The sequence below is a fragment of the Panulirus ornatus genome, chromosome 12 (assembly GCF_036320965.1).
Source record: "Panulirus ornatus isolate Po-2019 chromosome 12, ASM3632096v1, whole genome shotgun sequence".
In the NCBI taxonomy this organism is placed as follows: Eukaryota; Metazoa; Arthropoda; class Malacostraca; order Decapoda; family Palinuridae; genus Panulirus; species Panulirus ornatus.
The window spans coordinates 23,139,976-23,163,343 of NC_092235.1; the positions used below are offsets into that span (position 1 = coordinate 23,139,976).

Sequence of the window (23,368 nt, forward strand, 5' to 3'; positions counted from 1 at the left end):
TCGTATAAAAACTGAGACCTGGTTTCTGGACTCGTATAAAAACTGAGACCTGGTTTTCTGGACTCGTATAAAAACTGAGACCTGGTTTCTAGACTCGTATAAAAACTGAGACCTGGTTTTCTGGACTCGTATAAAAAGTGAAACCTGGTTTCTGGACTCGAGTAGACGTGAGACCAGTTCTCCGGAATCGTGTAGAAGTGAGACAAATTTTCCAAATGACATCCATTACACAATATGGCTTCTGATCTAAATGTTTGGTTCCAACTTTGATCCATTCAAGTTTCTTCTTTTTTTTTTCTTCACGATGGAATGAAGCTTCGCTGACGGACTATCCTATTCCACATCAAGGATAGCCCTTAAGTGAAGCAATATAAGTGTAGTAAAGTACTAAAGAAAGTAAGATGAGAAGAGGAAAGCTTTCAAAAAGCTTTGAAAGGGACCCGGAAAATTCACCTTCTTAAAAATTACCTTTCGGTCTCTGCTTTCGGGAAAGACATTAGAACTTAGGGAATTCCAAAGTTGCTTTCGGGAAAGACATTAGAACTCAGGGAATTCCAAAGTTACTTTCGGGAAAGAAATTAGAACTCAGGGAATTCCAAAGTTACTTTCGGGAAAGAAATTAGAACTTAGGGAATTCCAAAGTTACTTTCGGGAAAGAAATTAGAACTTAGGGAATTCCAAAGTTGCTTTCGGGAAAGAAATTAGAACTTAGGGAATTCCAAAGTTGCTTTCGGGAAAGAAATAAGAACTTAGGGAATTCCAAAGGTTTAGCGGTGTAAGGAAAGACACGGAGATCAAAACTGCCCACACTCCCTTTGGGGGCTGCCAACGGCCACATTGTGATGAAGTGACACAGAAGTGTGCCAAGTATTCAGTAGTGTAGCTAATGTTGTGGGGGGTACACAGGCATCCAACCCTCAGGAGCAAAAAAAAAAAAAAAAAAGAAAAAAAAAACACGCAGCAATATCTATAAGATAAAGGAATGGAGGAACCAACACTACAGCGAAAGGCAAGCCAGTCCAATTCTGATGTCAGTTTGACACAGCGGACACTAAGTTAGAGTGCTCTAACCCATTACAAACGAATTCTTACAACCTTGTTAACGAGGTCGTACTCCGTTACTACATTATTTAACGATCTCGTTGTTGTTGTTTTTATCTATATATGAAGCCAAAATGTAAATACACAATACGGAGAGATATAAGAATAAACAATGCAAGACAGACATCATACTTAATCACTGAAAATACACCACTCGCTCCCAAAAGGTTTCAAAGGGGAGAGAAAAAGGCATATATGTAAAATATATGTACACAAGAACATGAAGATAGAACTTGTGTTTGTAAACCAATTTTACAATTTCTGTACAGAATATTCTGTCTTCTTCTTCCTCTTCGTATATTTCTTTTCTTTTTTCCCCCATTGTGGTACTTTCCTCCATCTTCTGCTAATGACCCAGCTCTTCCCTTCCCTTCCCTTCCCCCCGCCCTTTCAAAATGACACACGAAAACGCTCACGTACGATAAACAACCCTTTATCACCCATTAGAATAGCAAATTACTCTTTTGGACGGATGAAAAGCTCACGATAATCTTTGGACTTCGCGAAACTTTCCCTCTCTTCAAAATCCGGGCGGACACGCACACAAACACACGCTTAATCTCTCTCTCTCTCTCTCTTCCCCCCCCCCCCCCACTTTCAACTACCAGTCCTTATATAAGGCTCGACCAACGACGCTGCCCCCCAACCCCCACCTCTTAAAACGTTCAAGTGGGGGCAGAGAATAGCTGCGTCTGCATACACAGCAACCCCCCCATCCTTTTCCCCCACCACTTAAACCAACCACTTAACCCTTGCCCCTTCAACATCAATTGTTATCATGGAACATATGCCGATCGATCGCTGTTTGTGAGAGATGAGTCTTGTGTATTTAGCCTGGGCATTTTCGCGTGTTGGTGTTTACCCTCGGAAATTCCCCTCCCCGTTTTCTGTTGCGCGAGCGCTCAATCCCTTTGTTTATACTAATAAAATTGGTTCTGCTCGAATCGTCTGCGGTATCTGTGGGGCCCTGACTTTTACACGATGGAATAAATTAATATTCTGTCTTGTCTTAGATTTACACTCGTGTTTACGTCTGCAGTTTCCCTCCAAACTGAATATATTATTTACAATTATTCCTTTTACATAAATAAATTGTGGAGAATGAATGACACGTACATCCCTAGTTTCTCATGTGATTATTTTTTGATTATTCATTTACTTATCATACTTAACCGCCGTCTCCCGCGTTAGCTAGGTAGCGCAAGGAAACAGACGAGGCCCAACCCACCCACATACACATGTATATACATAAACGCCCACACACACACACACACACACACATATATATTTCAACGTATACAAACATATACATACACAGACATACACTTCTATACACATGTACATATCCATACTTACTGCCTTCATCCATTCCCGTCGCCACCCCGCTACACACGAAGTAGCATTCGTGTGTGGCAGTGTTTTGATATATATATATATAAATTTACATATGTAACATCGGTGGTCATATCTTTAGTAATCTTCCTATCTACATGTGTCTATCATTATTGTAGGTGTGATAAATGTCTTAATCAAACGCGTATTGGAGCACGTCCCATGTTTTTATAAGCGGTATGGCACCTCTATACCACGACTGAGCGACCCTTAAGCACGACGGTACGACTCTTAAGCACGACGGTACGACCCTTAATCACGCTTGTACGACCCTTGAGCACGACTGAAATTGTCCTGAGCTAGTTCACAGCGAATGTTCGATAGAAATCGTAAAAGTTTGTGTGTCTTACTCACAACATCTTTTAATCAAAATATCAAACTTAAGCGAGCATTTCTATGAGCCAGGCGAATCCTAAGTTCGAAAGTTCCAATCCAGTAAGATCACGCCAGGTTTAAGGTGTGTATATAATCTTTGTGTGTGTGTGTGTGTGTGTGTATATATATATATATATATATATATATATATATATATATATATATATATATATATATATATTATTTATTTTTTTATTATACTTTGTCGCTGTCTCCCGCGTTTATATATATATATATATATATATATATATATATATATATATATATATATATATATATATATATATATATATATATATATATATAAGTTCCCAAGTGCACTTTCGTGTAATAATCACATCATCAGGGGAGAGATACAAGAAAGAAATATAACAGTCAGGTGATATACAATGAAGAGTGAACTGGGTACGTGTTCTGATGTCATCGTCAAGGCATTAAAAGAATGAGGACAAACAACTTGTAAACAACGAGAACATAAACAGGAATTAGACGGAAATAAAAAGAAGCTTAAAAACAACGTGTAGTGTTTTATTGCAGCTGAAATACTCTACTTACCACAATTTACGAAATTTTAAGAATTCAAATTCATGGTTTCAAAAGCTATTTCTGGTCTCGCTGACATAAGGTTTAAATAATATCTATTTCTGACTTGAAACTAAAGTAAACTATACATGTTTGGGGGTTCTTTCAGGGTTGTGTTATCCCAATTCACTTCATTTGTTCTATTTCTTCACTCTACCTGATCGACTGTTATCTTACTCTCCCACATCGTCGAGCAAACAGTGATTAGGTTACCATCAATAGCATCTTAAATATCACCATCTTCACTATATTCTGTCTCGTTCACCCTCGCCTACCTTCACTATCAACATCCTCACTATATTCTGTCTCGTTCACCTTCGCCTATCTTCACTATCAACATCCTCACTATATTCTGTCTCGTTCACCTTCGCCTATCTTCACTATCAACATCTTCACTATATTCTGTCTCGTTCACCCTCGCCTATCAACCAATTGATAACCCCATTCTCTATCTCTCCCATTTATCATGATTATCTCTGCCTACCAGTCTTCACATTTATCATCATATCTAGTTATGTAATCTCTCAATTAACTGATAATTTACTCACCATTTATAACATCAACGCAGCCGACAGTGGCATTATCTTCCCCTCCAACAAGATTATCTTTATTCCTCATTTACTCTATCATTATCACTACCCAAAGCGGTGTAATCTAACGTATCCTTATCTTACCATCCATCTATCGCTTCTAATGTACTGACAACATAAGTCTAACACCATTAACATCACCAGTATCTCCTATATACGCCACTAACCCCATCATGAACACTCGTCTCCACCATCATCCCTATCTCTAATCACTATCCTTATCAAATCCCCATCTCTAATCACTATCCTTATCAAATCCCCATCTCTAATCACTATCCTTATCTATCCCTAGCCTCAACTACCTCACTAACAAACCCCTTTGACTATCACTTCATCTCCAGGTTCTATTACCCTCATCATCTCCCCCCCTCATCATCCTAAGCCAATCTGGTCCCCTCCTGACAATGTCACTCACGTATACACACATCCCTTATCTTTCCTATCATCATGATTCCGCTCTCATCATCATCAATGATATCACTATTATCATCACTATCATCATTATCTACCTGAGTGTTCTAAAAAGGATGCTATCTCCTCCCAAGTGTTTGATTGAGCGTGGAGTTTTGTCGTCTATATGTGGCGAGAAGTGTTGTTGGATGCACCTCGAGTATCGTGGCTCTGACGTTAGCTGGATGGGTCGATCGTCTCAGTGTGGAGGTAAAACATGTGTGGTGGTTTATGGTGTGTGCTGTCCAACACCCACCACACACACCCAGCTGTGTGGCGCTATACTCTTACCAGTCCACCACACCCAGATGTGTGGCGCTATACTCTACCACTCCACCACACCAGCTGTGTGGGCTCTCCGCCACTCCACCACACCAGCTGTGTGGGCTCTCCACCACACCACCTGTGTGGGCCCTCCACCACACCAGCTGTGTGGCGCCACCAAACGCTTCGAGACTCAGACCCACCACAGTGTCCGGACACCTGTCCGTGGCTCCGACTTGGGCCTCGCGGTGTTGGGTCTATTAATACCTTTGCTTTGCCTGCCTGTTGGCCAGTCCACTTGGGCAAGAACAACACTGTGCTCTCCGTCCCGTAGCGCCAATCCACCCCTAATCCTCGGACGAACGAGGATAAGAAGCGCTTATCCACAACTCTCACAAACGTATTGACCTAATTTGATGATATAACTACTTCCTATAATAATTACTACCTCACTAATGAGGCTACTCAAGAAGAGTCGACTCTAACCACCCCTCCCTTCCCTCTTCTTATCATCAATTCACCCTCGAACGTGATGTCACAACACTTGAGCGCAAACAACTTTAACAACCGTCCTACCCCTTCCGTAACAAGAACCTCGTCCCCCCCCCCCCCCCCCCCACCTTACTTTTCACAACACAGAGCAGGTGTTGTTTGCACTTAACATCTTCCTGGTCCCCTCGGAGAATGCTGAATATAAAAAAAAAGGCCAATTAAAATGAGAGGCAAAGTGACGCGGAGAGAGAGAGAGAGAGAGAGAGAGAGAGAGAGAGAGAGAGAGAGAGAGAGAGAGAGAGAGAGAGAGAGAGGTTCGTGGTTCCGTCTTCGTCAAAGCCCTCCGTGAAAACCTCTTTATTTCAAGAGATGTTTTGACAAATGTCTTTTTATAAACCACAAGGAGAGGTTGGGCACCTGTGGCTGACGCTGGCCACACAACATTTGAAGAACACTTATAGAAGAACACTTACAGAAGAACACTTACAGAAGAACATTCACAGAAGAACACTTACACAAGAACATTTACAAAAGAACACTTACAGAAGAAGGAACATTAACTGAAGAACATTTACAGAACATTTACAGAAGAACACTTACAGAAGAAGGAACATTAACTGAAGAACATTTACAGAAGAACACTTACAGAAGAAGTAACATTTACAGAACATTTACGGAACACTTACAGAAGAACACTTATAGAACACTTACACAGCGTATGTGTGTGTGTGTGTGTGTGTGTGTGTGTGTGTGTGTGTGTGTGTGTGTGTGTGTGTGTGTGCTGGCAAGGCGGAAAACGACATCTGCTGGCGACGCTAAGAACGAAAAGAAGGAAAACCAACAGTGGCTAGGCTTTGATCACAACGTGGGCGAGGGGGGAGGAGGGAAGATTCGTGGGGAGGGAGGGAGGAGGGGGCCTTGGAGGAGGAAAAGGAGGAGTGGGCCTTGGAGGAGGAAAAGGAGGAGGGGGTTGGGGGGGAGCGGCGGCCCATGGGCCTTGGAGGAGGAAAGAGGGGGGGAGGGCGGCCCAAGGTAAACAGTAATAAGAGGGGGGACGCCGCGTCGTCCTCCCCCTCCTTCAATCTCCTATGTAAACAAGGCCTGTCAAGCAGGAGAGCACACACGCCTTGTGGCGCAGCAGGCCACACGTGTTTGCAGTCTAATCAATTATAAGTTAAAAAAGAAAAAATATATATATATAAAAAGAAAATCATAAGTTTCACCTAAAAGGCTAAAAAAAAAAGTGTATCGTATCTTCACGAGGTTAAGTAATCTAGGAATAATGTAATTTAAATGTAATTTCCTACGAGGTTAAGTAATCTAGGCAAAATGTAATCTAAAGGTAATTTCTTACGAGGCTAAGTAATCTAGGCATAATGTAATTTAAATGTAATTTCCTACGAGGCTAAGTAATCTAGACATAATGGAATCTAAAGGTAATTTCCTACCAGGCAAAGTAATCGAGGTTAAGTAATCTAGGCATAATGTAAAGGTAATTTCCTACCAGGCAAAGTAATCGAGGTTAAGTAATCTAGGCATAATGTAATCTAAATGTAATTTCCCACGAGGCTAAGTAATCTAGGCATAATGTAATTTAAATGTAATTCCCTACGAGACTAAGTAATCTAGGCATAATGTAACCTAAGGTAATTTGCCACGAGGCTAAGTAATGTAAGCAATAAATATAATCCAAACGTAATTTCCTACGAGGCTAAGTAATCTACGCTTAATATAACCTCAAGGTAATATAACCCATTTAAAAAAAACGCACACATAATACTCAACCCCATTAAAGCCAATGATGAAGTGGGATTACAACACATGCGAGCTAGGGAGGGAGTGAGGGAGTGAGTGAGGAGTGAGGAGGATTTCGAAAGAAAACGGGAAGCGAGAGGGTAAACTCCGGTACGCAAGAGGGGTTTACGCGGATTTAAACCCTAGAGGAATTTTTTTCAAGAGAGACCACTTGGGTACGAAGGCTTGAAATTCACGTGAGGGGGGGGGGGCGACGTTGGGGGGAAGGGGGGAAGGGGGGAGAGGGGGGGAAAGAGGGAATACAACACCATTAGCCTTGGCTTTTTTTCCGAGAGATTTCTGACGAGGTGAATGGGGGATTGGGGGGGGGATGGGGATTTGGGGGGGGGGATGGGAAGAGATTCTCATGCGGGTTCTTCTCTGTTGGCAGTGTTTGACAACAACATCCACCCCCCCCTCCTTTCCCTTCCCCCATCCCCACACGCCCCCCTTGGGTGTTCTTAGAGGGGGGTGAGGGGGGGGTGTTTGTTAAATATGTTGGCAGGGCACTTCCCTTCCTATCTATCCTATCTATCTACCTACGAGTACCTTCCCATCTATCCTATCTATCTACCTAGGAGTACCTTCCTATCTATCCTATCTATCTACCTAGGAGTACCTTCCTATCTATCCTATCTATCTACCTAGGAGTACCTTCCTATCTATCCTATCTATCTACCTACGGGTACCTTCCTATCTATCCTATCTATCTACCTACGAGTACCTTCCTATCTATCCTATCTATCCACCTACGAGTACCTTCCTATCTATCCTATCTATCTACCTACGAGTACCTTCCTATCTATCCTATCTATCTACCTACGAGTACCTTCCTATCTATCCTATCTATCTACCTACGGGTACCTTCCTATCTATCCTATCTATCTACCTACGAGTACCTTCCTATCTATCCTATCTATCTACCTACGGGTACCTTCCTATCTATCCTATCTATCTACCTACGGGTACCTTCCTATCTATCCTATCTATCTACCTACGAGTACCTTCCTATCTATCCTATCTATCCACCTACGAGTACCTTCCTATCTATCCTATCTATCTACCTACGAGTACCTTCCTATCTATCCTATCTATCTACCTACGAGTACCTTCCTATCTATCCTATCTATCTACCTACGGGTACCTTCCTATCTATCCTATCTATCTACCTACGAGTACCTTCCTATCTATCCTATCTATCTACCTACGGGTACCTTCCTATCTATCCTATCTATCTACCTACGGGTACCTTCCTATCTATCCTATCTATCTACCTACGAGTACCTTCCTATCTATCCTATCTATCTACGAGACCCAATGAGGAGATTTGGCAAAAGAACACGAGAGAGAGAGAGAGAGAGAGAGAGAGAGACCCCCAACCATCATGCTTAGGTGCAAGACAATTATATAATTCTCTATTTATTCGTTATTAAGGCGAGATCATACTTATCTTCGTACCGTGAGCAGTTAGATTCATGTGTTATTAACCCTTACTGGTAGATTCGACCAGGCTTGAGTTAAGTTCGGGTCGATATATACATTTTTTTTGAGGTTACTGAGCGAGCTTCGATGGCGCGTAATGAGAGTACGATAGAAAATGGGAGACAGAGAATGTCTCTCTCTATCCCAGTGTTACAGGTGGCTGTCGTACGATAGAAAATGGGAGACAGTGTCTCTCTAACCCAGTGTTACAGGTGGCTGTCGTACGATAGAAAATGGGAGACAGAGAATGTCTCTCTCTATCCCACTGTTACAGGTGGCTGTCGTACGATATAAAATGGGAGACAGTGTCTCTCTAACCCAGTGTTACAGGTGGCTGTCGTACGATAGAAAATGGGAGACAGAGAATGTCTCTCTCTATCCCACTGTTACAGGTGGCTGTCGTACGATAGAAAATGGGAGACAGTGTCTCTCTATCCCAGTGTTACAGGTGGCTGTCGTACGATAGAAAATGGGAGACAGAGAATGTCTCTCTCTATCCCACTGTTACAGGTGGCTGTCGTACGATAGAAAATGGGAGACAGAGAATGTCTCTCTCTATCCCACTGTTACAGGTGGCTGTGGGGTGGGTGGGACATCGCGTTAGTTAAGGAGGAAGCAGCTGTCATGTGTGTGGCGCGGGTAAACAAAGAAAAAAAAAAAAGGACAGGACAGTGAGGACAAAGGAATGAAACCTGACAGTGACTGAGGGAGAGAGAGAGAGAGAGAGAGAGAGAGAGAGAGAGAGAGAGAGAGAGAGAGAGAGAGAGAGAGAGAGAGAGACAATGGTCTTGGGGAGCCAAAATAGACCATGTCTGTTGTGGCTCAACTTGGCAGAGGAGATGAGCCTCACTTCTTGCATACGAGAGGGTCAGAGAGAAGAAGTCATGTGATCATAGTGCTACGTGCTGGCCTGAGCCTTTACCATAGCCGTTTACACGAGTTTACATGAGTGTACACGAGTTTACATGAGTGTAGACGAGTTTACATGAGTGTACATGAGGTTACATGAGTGTACATGAGGTTACATGAGTGTACATGAGGTTACATGAGTTTACATGAGTGTACACGGGGTTACACGAGTTTACATGAGTGTACATGAGGTTACATGAGTTTACATGAGTGTACACGGGGTTACACGAGTTTACGGGAGTGTACACGAGTTTACATGAATGTACATGAGGTTACATGAGTTTACGTGAGTGTACACGGGGTTACACGAGTTTACGTGAGTGTACACGAGGTTACGCGAGTTTACATGAGTGTACACGAGTTTACACGAATTTGAGCGAGTTTACATGAGTGCACACGAGCTTACATGAGTTTACATGAGTGTTACACGAGGTTACGCGAGTTTACAAGAATTTACACGAGTTTACATGAGTTTACACAAGTGTACATGAGTTTATATGAGTGTACACGAGCTTACACAAGTTTACATGAGTTCACACGAGTTTACATGAGTTCACACGAGTTTACAAGAGAAACGCAGACAACAGGAGGCCCGTTTTCTACCTCTTTCAACAGGAATACATAACGAATAATAATAATTCAACTACAACAAGAAATTAATGTGGAAATCAATACACATTAAGAGATCTCCCTCCCTCCCATATATACATATATATATATATATATATATATATATATATATATATATATATATATATATATATATATTAGAAAGATAAACTCCCAAAGACTTGGCAATATTGTCGTAAAAGTATCTGACGAAGCTCTGATTGGCTAAGGTTGATCTATTCCCAAGGACGAAGGAGTCTGATTGGCTAGTGTCGATTTACCCCCAAGGATGAAGGACTCTGATTGGCTTGGGTCGATTCATTCCCACGGACGAAGGATTCTGATTGGCCAACGTCGATGGCATTTCAAAACCATTGGGCTATGAGCGGCCAGCTGGCGCACGGCCTTCCTCCCCCCCATGGGCCATCGCCGTTGCCCACCTCCAGACAGAAGCACCAGGAGTCACATCTGGCCCACAGTTACGTTAAGAGTAAAAGAAAACGGGGGGAAAAAAACGAGAAAAACGCAGCGTTCGAGTGAGGGCGAATTCGACTCGTACTATCGTGTATACACCCACACAGTGGACGACCTGAGGTGTGACTTTAATATCTTCGTAATTTTGAAGGCCCATCAAAGGTATATTATCATTCATCTCTACACCTAAATTTTTCGCACATATTCGCCATTTCCCGCGTCAGCGAGGTAGCGTTAAGACCAGAGGACTGAGCCTTAGAGGGAAAAATCCTCATTGGGCCCCCTTTCTCTGTTCCTTTTTTTGGAAGAGTAAAAACTGAGAGAGAGAGAGAGAGAGAGAGAGAGAGAGAGAGAGAGAGAGAGAGAGAGAGAGTGTGTGTGTGTGTGTGTGTGTGTATAATTAGGTAATTTTCTAGCAACATATCCTGACATTATCCATAAAAAACCCCACAATTACCTTTTTTTTTTCAGTAATTCAACAATTTATGTTGTTTGAGATCTTTTATCAGACTTCAACACCTCTCGCGAAATTACATTCTATTTTCTGTTATAAACTGTTATAAAAGTTGAGTGAGAGTATCAATTATGATATGTAAATAATAACATTAATCACGATTGGTAAACAATAATACTGATTATGATCTGTAAATAATAATATTAATCATATGTAAATAACAATTCAAAACGACGATTCGGGAAAAAAAAAAAATACTTTAAAATTAATAAAATTTATCTTTTGGCCATTTTTTTTTATATAAATTTTAGGAGACTTTCATTCAAGAATTAACTTTAAAATGAATGAAATTCATCTTTTGGCCATTTTTTTTATATAAATTTAATGGACCTTAACTTAAAAATTGGACCAAATAGCAATTTGTAGATAAATTTATTTTCGTCAATTTCTATTCCACAAATTTGAAAATTACTCACGACTCTCAGAAATCCTTTTGAACCTGTATCACCAAAGGTAAAAATCACATAATAAATACACGAGTTAATGAACATGACGAAAGTTTAGAAAAAACGTAATTTTGATACATCTTTTTATGGTTACTTGACAAGAAAATGCGTTCTGATGAATACAGATGTCTTATATTCCTCTTGTATGAAATTCTACAACACCCTTATGGGGGAAAAAAAAAAAACTCGCTTCTGTAACATGATCTTATCTTCTACGTAAAAACTCACACAGAAAAGGGGAAAAAAAAATTAAGAATACTGACAAAAAAAATCAGTTTAAAATTTATCAGAAATTTTGAATAAACGCCATAAAACCAAGTGACTTTGATACAAATATAAAAATGATGGTTATATTTGTTAATGTGAAAAAAAAATATAACGAATTATGACTACGATTTTGTTAATATTTCTGAAAAAATCAAAAATCATGGGCATAAATTTTAAGATTTTTCAATAATGAGAATAATGGCCATATACATCTATATAAAATCAGAATAATAATGACAAACACTTAATAAAAAACTAACAATAACGGCCATGATTCTGTCGACATTTATCAAATTATTACGATAAATTTAAACACGTAAATTTACATATGTAAATGAACAGGAAAGAAAAAAGAAATTTCTCATTTTCTTCCGAACCAAAAAGACGGAGACTTAAATAAACTCCTTACCAAAAGACGCAATGACAGACTAGGCCCTTCACACGTCGGTTCCGGGGGGCATAAAACCAAAAATAAAACTGGTTTATCGTCTGCCTCTCTCTCTCTCTCTCTGCACGAGTGTGTGTGTGTGTGTGTGTGTGTGTGTGTCAGCAAGCACCACTCCATCCTTCACATCCAAGTTTGGTTTATGCCTCGTAAAAGTTCAAACCACAAGCACTGGATTTCCTCTCTCTCTCTCTCTCTCTCTCTCTCTCTCTCTCTCTCTCTCTCTCTCTCTCTCTCTCTCTCTCTTTCATACACATATCTTCTTTTTTTTTCTCTCTCTCTCTCATACACATATCTTCTTTTTTCTCTCTCTCTCTCCTTCCAATTCTTCTAAGTTAAGACTAAATCAGCGTGAAAGGATCCATATTCTTATTATTTTCTTTCGCTACATATTTTTTGTTCCGTAATGCCGAACCAGAGGGGATGTTGGGGGGGGGGATAAGGGGTTTAAACAGAAACCGGAAAATCGGTTTACTGCGCAACAGAAGCAGGAAAATCTGTTCACTGCGCAACAGAAGCAGGAAAATCTGTTCACTGCGCAACAGAAACAGGAAAATCTGTTCACTGCGCAACAGAAACAGGAAAATATGTTCACTGCGCAACAGAAACAGGAAAATCTGTTCACTGCGCAACAGAAACAGGAAAATCTGTTCACTGCGCAACAGAAACAGGAAAATCTGTTCACTGCGCAACAGAAACAGGAAAACCTGTTTACTGCGCAACAGAAACAGGAAAATCTGTTTACTGCGAAACAGAAACAGGAAAATCTGTTTACTGCGCAACAGAAACAGGAAAATCTGTTTACTGCGAAACAGTAACAGGAAAATCTGTTTACTGCGCAACAGAAACAGGAAAATCTGTTTACTGCGCAACAGAAACAGGAAAATGTGTTCACTGCGCAACAGAAACAGGAAAATCTGTTCACTGCGCAACAGAAACAGGAAAATCTGTTTACTGCGCAACAGAAACAGGAAAATCTGTTCACCGCGCAACAGAAACAGGAAAATCTGTTTACTGCGCAACAGAAACAGGAAAATCTGTTTACTGCGAAACAGAAACAGGAAAATCTGTTTACTGCGCAACAGAAACAGGAAAATCTGTTCACTGCGCAACAGAAGCAGGAAAATCTGTTTACTGCGCAACAGAAACAGGAAAATCTGTTTACTGCGCAACAGAAACAGGAAAATCTGTTTACTGCGCAACAGAAACCAGCAAATACAGGGTAAGTTACGAGTTCACCATCACACCGCCGTTACGAGTATTATTTCCCGTGTCTATAACTTTCACATCTAAAAATTTGAACATTTATGAACCTTTATTTTTTTGGCATGGGTTCAGCATTTCAAGTCTGAAACATTCACATGAAATGCTTCAAAGCTCAAAACGCAAGATGTCATATGGTTCCAAACGCCACCGAGAGCAATGCCCTTTTTTGCACCCGGGGGCTTCGAAACCTCAATTCGGATCCAAAGCCTTTCAATACATCTGTCGAACCCTGGCGCTTCGCTGAAGCTTCATCTGTATGAAACAAACGGACCCGTAACATCATCTCTCAATGGCGCTATACATCATCTCTTAATCTCCAAATGAGAGAGAGAGAGAGAGAGAGAGAGAGAGAGAGAGAGAGAGAGAGAGAGAGAGAGAGAGAGAGAGAGAGAGAGAGAGAGAGAGAGAGAGATCCATCCAAACACAGTCGGCAGCACAATACACATTACACATAGCAGTCGTGAATGAAGATGAAATCACAGCTCACGCCATCCTTCTAACCCCACCAAATGACATTCACAATTCAACAATTCTTTCTTTCTTTCTTTCTTTCTTCCAGTCACATATGCGACCCCGAGGGATAATGATATGCATATAGGTACATCATCCCTGGATTACTATTTGGAAAGGGTTCTGGAAACACTGCTAGACCCCGACACGAAATGCCTCCTCCTGATTAACGAGCAGATTGGCAAATAGCTCTAGTAGTTTGAGGAAAGACCTCAGTTATGTGATTCAGAGGCCAAATATATATACGTGACCTCAAACTACGTTCCTAGTGTTTACTACAATTGGTTGCAAAAGTGTGACATACACGAGTATTCCTAACTACTTAACCTTAAGTAACAATATCATCTTGTTACTTATAGGAACCCTAGACAAAATGCTTAGTCTGTTATCATCAGTGAATGAATTAATGAGATCAAATTCCTCATAATTCTATCCGATTTGAAGATATTTTAATCTTACCTCAAGTGTCCAAACCCCCACAGGAATGAGGAGTCCTATGGGGTCCCTTCAAGAGGTGTGTCCTAACGTATCACTTCACTATCTCTTATCTCTTATCTGCGGCGTCCTTGGGATGTCCTCTGGTGTGTGTGTCTGTGTCTGTGTGTGTGTGTGTGTGTGTGTGTGTGTGTGTTAAGGACACAAGAAGTCCCTAACGCGTGTTGCGCGAAGGATCTTGGATACAATGTACCAAACAGACTCCCCTAGTATGGTGGATCCTAATCATAAGATCCATAGGATTTGATCCTCTGGGAATCCTTTAATACCCTGGTCGTGGCGGTGTTCTATGGTGGGAGTCTTATCCATGATGTTTGTGATGCATGTAAGATTAGAAGCCTTATTCAAGGAGTCTGGTCTAGGGACACACGCATTCAACATACCTCAACAGGAATTCGACATACCCTAACAGGCATTCAACATACCTCAACAGGCATTCAACATACCTCAAGAGGAATTCAACATACCTCAAGAGGAATTCAACATACCTCAACAGGAATTCAACATACCTCAACAGGAATTCAACATACCTCAACAGGAATTCAACATACCTCAACAGGCATTCAACATACCTCAACAGAGAATCAAGGTTCCGTTCTACCTAGCGCAAGAGTAGTCTTAGAATGTACAACCATGCTGCAGGCCTTCTAAACACCTCATTGGAATGTCCTGTGTCCCGTGCCAAGTTGGGAAAGCCTTGTGGGATGTCTGACACTGAGTCTCCCAATGGTAAGACCCCCCAAGAGAGAGAGAGAGAGAGAGAGAGAGAGAGAGAGAGAGAGAGAGAGAGAGAGAGAGAGAGAGAGAGAGAGAGACGGGGGGGTTGCGTACGAGGTCATACTTGAGGTCATTTAACTATCATCTTATCAATGTCAACAAAACCAAACCTCAGTAATCCACGGCCAAAACATACCTCTACTCTCCTTGGATAAAAAAAGAAAAGTTACTTCTTGCCTATTGTAACAGTTTCTCTTCATATACTTTCCTCGGTAATGTACGAAATTGTTGTCAAAACTCTAAGTGTTCATCTCGAGCATTCAGCTTTCGTATTTTACTCGTCAAATCTCTTACTATCCTCATTATCAAATATCAAACTTGATTAATGAGGAATCTAAAAAGAAAGAAAGGAAAAAAAATGGCTTCTTTCCACTCGTTCCAGCTCTGTGGCCTCACTCCGAATCAACAGTTAAATATCTTCACTATTTCACACCACTCTCTTTCTCACAAACCTCAACCACCACATTTCAAGGTCTTGAACAAAAAAGGCTTATGGTCCAAAAGGCATTAAAATCAAGCACCGTCCTAATCAGTTCCCCCAGCAAGAGAAGACTCAGTGACTCCTTTTCATACGGTACATCTTCAAACATGAATAATGAGACACACAATCCCTTATCATATCATTTTCAGTCTCTTTCCCAATATCATAAAATAGATGAACTCGCGTCAAAGTCACTCCCTCACGATAAGGGAGACAAGAGAGAGATAGTACAAGAAGTGGGGTTGGTCAAATGGCTCTACTCACCATCGGATCTCAGGCGCTGGTTCTCCTTCTACTTCGACGTGGTAGTCCAACTTCTCGCCAATAATGCACGGCACTTCCTTCAAAAGCTTTTTGATCCTCGGTCCAGCTGCCAAAGGGACAGGCGAGTTGGGGATTAGATACGACAAGATTTCTTCAAAAAGGAAGAGAAAAAAAACATATATTTCGTATCGTTTCTACGGATGTAAATGAAATATGGCCATCTCAGTGGATGATTGTGCACTAAGTTCTGCGGGAAGTCTGTAAAATTATGTTTCATTAAAGGGAAATGTATATGAGGTTCTCATTAAGGGAAATGTATATGAAGTTCTCATTATGGGAAATGTATATGAAGTTCTCATTGAGGGAAATGTATATGAAGTTCTCATTAAGGGAAATGTATATGAAGTTCTCATTTAGGGAAATCTATAGGAAGTTCTAACAAGCTCTCTGACACTGTCTCATAAGAAAGCGACTCTCTTATTCGGCCCAGTGTGTAGTGGAGACTGAAGGATGTGGCATGTTCTGTTCAGGGGGGAGAATATATTTTGTCCTAAAACAACATATATGCCTTCATCAAGGATTCTGAACACATACCAAACGTCTTTGCAAAGAGAGGTACTGTGGTCAGGGCCACATGTCCAAAGACGTAGACACACACACACACACACACACACACACACATATCCTCATTATGATTTCCATACGTAAAACCTTCTTAGTAATTTCTAATCACTTTAATCATTAGTCAGATTAGCGTCTTCTATACACACACACACACACACACATCCCATTATACCTCTCACGACCATTAGATGTAATGGATATAAGTCATTTTAACACGACTTTCATTGAGTATGAGAAGGTCATTTTTCCCTCCATTCGGTTAAGACAAGTCCTACTTCGAGTTACCCAAACCCATTCTTCAAAGACGAGATTGCCATCAAGTCTTTCAAAGGCCACGAAAGAGGCTCTTGGTTCTAAGGGCCACGAAAGGGGCTCTTGGTTCCAAGGGCCACGAAAGAGGCTCTTAGTTCCAAGGGCCACGAGAGGCTCTCGGTTCCAAAGGCCACGAAAGAGGCTCTTGGTTCCAAAGGCCACGAAAGAGGCTCTTGGTATCCAATGGCCACAAAAGAGGCCCTTGGTTCCAAAGGCCACGAAAGAGGCTCTTGGTTCCAAAGGCCACGAAAGGGGCTCTTGGTATCCAAGGGCCACGAAAGAGGCTCTTGGTATCCAAGGGCCACGAAAGAGGCTCTTGGTTCCAAGGGCCACGAAAGAGGCTCTTGGTATCCAAAGGCCACGAAAGAGGCTCTTGGTATCCAAAGGCCACGAAAGAGGCTCTTGGTTCTAAGGGCCACGAAAGGGGCTCTTGGTATCCTTCCTTTTCCCCCTCCCCTCCCCCAGCCAACTCACCTTTGATGGACAGGTTGGCCGACGTGTTCACTTCTCCCAGTTCATTGCGGGCCACGAGGCTGTACAGACCCGCGTCCTTTTCGTCCACGTTCTTTATGACGAGCGCCACCGACTCCTCGTCCTCCCAGAGGAACTTGAGACGCCCTCCGATCTCCAGGTCCAGCCCGTTCTTGGTGCTGTGGGGGTCGTCGGCGGACGAAGAACGAGAGAGAGATGTCATTAAGTTCTTTTTTTTCAGGGTTGCGGATGTTGGGGGTTTGTTACGATGCAGGTGAATGGCAGGTGCTTATCTACGTACATTGTGAGATGGAGGGAGAGAGGCAGTGAGGAGTTGCTTGGAAGGAGAGAGGCAGTTGGGAGTTGCTTGGAGGGAGAGAGGCAGTTGGGAGTTGCTTGGAGGGAGAGAGGCAGTTGGGAGTTGCTTGGAGGGAGAGAGGCAGTGAGGAGTTGCTTGGAAGGAGAGAGGCAGTTGGGAGTTGCTTGGAGGGAGAGAGGCAGTTGGGAGTTGCTTGGAGGGAGAGAGGCAGTTGGGAGTTGCTTGGAGGGAGAGAGGCAGCTGGGAGTTGCTTGGAGGGAGAGAGGCAGTTGGGAGTTGCTTGGAGGGAGAGAGGCAGTTGGGAGTTGCTTGGAGGGAGAGAGGCAGCTGGGAGTTGCTTGGAAGGAGAGAGGCAGCTGGGAGTTGCTTGGAGGGAGAGAGGCAGTTGGGAGTTGCTTGGAGGGAGAGAGGCAGTTGGGAGTTGCTTGGAGGGAGAGAGGCAGTTGGGAGTTGCTTGGAGGGAGAGAGGCAGTTGGGAGTTGCTTGGAGGGAGAGAAGTAGTTGGGAGTTGCTTGGAGGGTGAGAGGCAGTTGGGAGTTGCTTGGAGGGAGAGAGGCAGTTGGGAATTGCTTGGAGGGAGAGAGGCAGTTGGGAGTTGCTTGGAGGGAGAGAGGCAGTTGGGAGTTGCTTGGAGGGAGAGAGGCGGTTGGGAATTGCTTGGAGGGAGAGAGGCAGTTGGGAGTTGCTTGGAGGGAGAGAGGCAGTTGGGAGTTGCTTGGAGGGTGAGAGGCAGTTGGGAGTTGCTTGGAGGGTGAGAGGCAGTTGGAAGTTGCTTGGAGGGAGAGAGGCAGTTGGGAGTTGCTTGGAAGTACTGTACTGATAAAACTGAGTGATGCACATGCGAGATATTGTTAGTTAAAAGATAAGACAAAATGCGTGGGCTTACACTTGTTGTTTGTGAGATGTATACTGAGGGAAACCTAGCTCTGAATTCTTTTGCTTTTACCATACTTCTTTGCTGTTTCCTACGTCAGCGAGGTAGCGCCAGGAACAGACAAAGACCAGCCTTGTTTGCTCGCATCCACTCTCTGTGGCTGTCATGTATAATGCGCCGAAACCAGACTCCTTCATTCACAGCCATGCACCACAAACAGTTCTGCGGTTTCTCCTGACTACTTCACAAGGCCTGGTTCAACTCCCTGACAGCACGTCGCCCCTCATATACCACATCAGTCCAATTCACTTGATCCCATCTACGCCTCTCACTCTTCTGAACACTCAGGCCCCAGTAACTCAAAGACCTCTTTCACACCATCCCTTCCATCTTATCCTCACTCCCCAACACCACCTGCCTCCTCGAAATCCAACACGTTTAATCTTCTTAAGTCGGCCTTTCCTCGCTGATCCTCTCCACGTATCGAAACCGATTCGACACATCCTGGTCGACCCTCTCAAATCACACTCCGCGTACACCTCCTTCGATGCGAAGCTCAACCCTTCTCACACCACATACACTGTCCTCAGGCACTTCATCTCCAACATGACAGCAACCCTCATCCGTTCTCTTGAAAGATCCACAACCCTACATTTCACTCGGTGCTCTTACTATACCATGAACCAAACCCCCATGTCTGCCCTCAGAGACCAGTGATCTCTCTTCCTATATCAATCCTCAATGCATCTGGTACCTCTCTCTCTCTCTCTCTCTCTCTCTCTCTCTCTCTCTCTCTCTCTCTCTCTCTCTCTCTCTCTCTCACCCAATGATTCAATACAGCTCACATTGTTCCATCTGCTCTTATGACGTATTGAGTGCACATACACACACAGACACACACACACACACACACACATACACACACACAAAGATAACAGTTTAGTTGTACATAAAGTTGGATTATTAATATACTACTTAAAGTGATATTGCATGGGAGGAGAAACATTTAAAAAAAAAAAAAAAAGTCAACATTATAATTGATAATTTCTAATAAAAGGTAGAGCTATAATTAGATACAGCAACACTACAGGAAATTACGCCTCTCTCACTGTTACGAGATACATCCGAGTTATGTACAAATGTACATACAGGTTATATCTCGCATAATCAAGCATATGCAAACATGATGTGTTTCTGTAAGGTCTATAGAGGGAATACAAAGCTTAGTTTTATGAACTGTAACTATGAAAGGACTGGGGGAAAATTGTAGTTTTATGAACTTTAATTACGTAAGGACTGGAAAAATATGAATATTGGATTCAGGAAGACATTTGTGTAAACAAAATCTCACGATATCTACATTCAAAACTGAATCGAGTGAGAAATATATATATATATATATATATATATATATATATATATATATATATATATATATATATATACATATACATGTGATAAAATTATCTCGTCTCTCCACCCACACATCACCCACAACTTCTGGAACAAGTCCTCAGAAAATCCCCCTAAATCTCCATCAAATCCCCCTTTCCCTCCTCCTCCTCCCCCTTCCCCACCCTTTTGCACGCCGGGCAAGGAGGGAGAGGGAGAGGACGAGGGAGGGAAGAAGGGAGGGAAGGAGGGAGGGGAAGGAGGGAAGGAGGGTTGAAATCCCTGTGCGACAACGCGCCAGGCGGGCCACCCACCAGTGCAGCTCTGGCTTCGGGTACCCGGCGACCTTGCACTCCATCATCGCTGAGCCTCCTGCAGCGACTTGAACATCGACCATCTCCTCCTTGATGGTGGGGGGTTCCGGCTCCCGGAACAGACGGTTGACAGAGCCTGGAAAAGGGAAGGGCGAGACGCCATTAGGTCTCCATACAACCGGAGGGGGGGAGGGAAAAGAACTTATTATGATTTCAAAAACAAAATATCCGATGTTTCTATCGTCAATATGACCAACCCATCAAAGCCCCACAACCCCATAAGGATGTCTATGATGTGTGCCCTCCCCCTGCTCCTTTGGGATCGCTCCCTCCAAGCAGGAGCAGGGTAATGTAAGCCACATGCGCAGCGAGAGGGTCTTCACGTACTCCTTCCCTTCCACTGGCGATGGTACAGCCTCGTGGATGCATTATACTGAATTCAAAGTATACCCAACCACAGCAGGGTAAGCATGTCCATCCCTCAAGACACTGGACATTCCTGCGTGCTCTCTCTCTATCAACTTGAAGAAAATGGGATGGAGGGGACATCCCAGTTCTGCAAAAGACACTCCCACGCAAAGGGGCGTGTTCGTGTGCACTTGATTTGCCCCCCATCTTAACAAGAATGGATGGAAAGACCGAGAGACGGAAACGTATACTCGTACATTAGGGTGCTGAAGCGTTCTTAAACCCGGGTGAACTGAAAAAAGGGTTTGAGATAGGAAAGAAAGATGATGGGTGAGATCAGTGAAACTCTTTGGACGCCATGAATCAGACTCACACTCCCTGAAGGTTATAACAACACGAGAACAACAACATAATACTCGAAACTCTAGAGGTTTTCCTCTTTAACGCCCATTCTGGGAATAATGCCAACAAAACCGACCTATAAAAGAATTCGCCATTGAGTCTCCACTTCACAAATCAAGCGGATGGACAAACTCGAACGGGAACAGTTGATCACACTTCGACGTCAGTGATTCGTGGACATTTAAGGGTGTGTATTTGAAAGACGAATCTTGAAGAGCGTTTGAGTCTTCGAATGGCCATTTGTGACGCGTATACGAGAAAGAACAACAACGCGGGATGAGAGAGCCACAGGGTTCGAAACCAGTTTCGTGAGATTCCGACCTGAAAAGTGGAGAAGATAAATAGGAAACACAGCTTTCCTGCTAATTACTTTAGGAGTAATTAGGACGAGGAGCCACCCACCATTCGTTTAATTGGTTCATTGACCCGAGTCTTCATTTTGGTACAACTTTTTGGGATACTAATTTAATTTGGTTCTCTGTGTATATATATATATATATATATATATATATATATATATATATATATATATATATATATATATATATATATATATTCTACCTCCCTCGACTCACAGGAAATACGAAAGCATGTCAGGGAGAGAGAGAGAGAGAGAGAGAGAGAGAGAGAGAGAGAGAGAGAGAGAGAGAGAGAGAGAGAGAGAGAGAGAGAGAGAGAGAGGGTAATGGAGGAAACCTGATGGTTAAGGATTGTAATCATTGTCATTGCTTGGTTGTCCACCACCTGGTTCCTCTTTGAGAAAGCCATGGCTGGTGGGTGAGTGTCTGGATGGGGAGGGGTCTGGTCTGTCTGCTATGAACGTCCAGCATCGATTATCTCTGGTGGGGTGGGGGTCTCTGGGGGGGTGGGGGTTCGAGTGCTCTCTGGGGGGGATGGAGTTAAAAAAAATGTGAAGTACCTTTTTTTTTTTTCAGTATGAGAGTGATGAATGAATGGTTTACCTCGACTGCAGATGAGGTAAATACTGACATTTACTGTATGATAGTGGAGAGAATGTCCACGAGAATGGGTGCCCCCCCCCCCCCATACAGTACAAATAGGCGATTACACACACACACACACACACACACACACACACACACACACACACACAAACAAACACACCTGCACGTATTAAAGCTAAACAATCCAGTAAATAAAGCAGACGCTTGAAATGTCAATATGTTTACGTCAACATCGACAAGACTCGAACCCTTCCCAATTATTCTTTCCTCCGAGACAACAAGACGGTGCCTGTAAACCCCCACTAAAACCCCCCAGGGATATACCCGCCTCTTATATATCACCCGGTGGCGTTATTTCCTCGTGATGGTAACTCGTTACCTGTCGTTACCCCTGCCTCATGAAACGCATGTCTGGCCTGTAACTTAACAGCTCACAGTCTTCCTCATTCCTTCGTGTAACTCTCTCTTCCTCTCTCTCTAGGCCACGTCTGGGCCACACTCTGCAACCCGAGCATGACCGTTGCTATAACGAGCCGCCATGGCTGTACGATCCGCTATAAACACGCGTATACAATCGACGACGCGTTCCAGCGTTGCTTGTCAACAACATGCGCTGCTTGTCATAACACGTCGTTAACACGGCTCGAAAATACGCCCCGCTCCTCGCGAGAGTCCGACCAAAACGCGTCTAGTGTCGTCTGGAATGTGGCAAAATGTTTCATTATATATATATATATATATATATATATATATATATATATATATATATATATATATATATATATATATATATATATATACACATTTCTAACGTCCACAATTTAAATGCCCCAGGCAAAAATTTAAGTCACAAAATTTAACCGTCTCAATCAAATTTAAACGCCCCATGCAAAAAATTTAAACGTCACAAAATTTAAACGTCTCAATCAAATTTAAACGCCCCAAATTTAAAAGTCCACAAATTCAAACGCTCCCCCACGCAAAAATTTTAACGTCATAAAATGTAAACGTCTCAATCCAATTTAAACGCCCCCCCCCCCATGAAAAAAAAATAGACGTCACAAAATTTAAACGTCTCAATCAAATTTAAACGCCCCCATGCAAAAATTTAAACGTCAGACAAAATTTAAACGTCTCAATCAAATTTAAACGCCCCAAACTTAAAAGCCTCACAAATTCAAACCCCCCCCTCCCCCAGCAAAAATTTAAACGCCCACCCACAAAATTTAAACGTCCCACATATCTAAATGTCCTCAATCAGTGTCTCCTACGTTCGAGTAAGGCTAGTGTAGCACTTAGTGCACTGTT

General features: G+C 42.6%; 1 protein-coding gene across 3 annotated transcripts in view; it reads right to left on the reverse strand.

Annotated features, from left to right (window-relative positions):
• Positions 1–23,368, reverse strand: part of LOC139751858 (protein Obscurin-like) — a 318,529-nt gene that overhangs the window by 37,714 nt on the left and 257,447 nt on the right. For all 3 annotated transcript variants that reach the window (XM_071667498.1, XM_071667497.1, XM_071667499.1), the window contains 3 exons: positions 20,286–20,421; positions 17,390–17,565; positions 15,980–16,085 (listed from right to left, as the gene is read on the reverse strand). In XM_071667498.1, the coding sequence (XP_071523599.1) occupies positions 15,980–16,085; positions 17,390–17,565; positions 20,286–20,421 (418 nt within the window). The remainder of the gene's footprint in view (positions 1–15,979; positions 16,086–17,389; positions 17,566–20,285; positions 20,422–23,368) is intronic.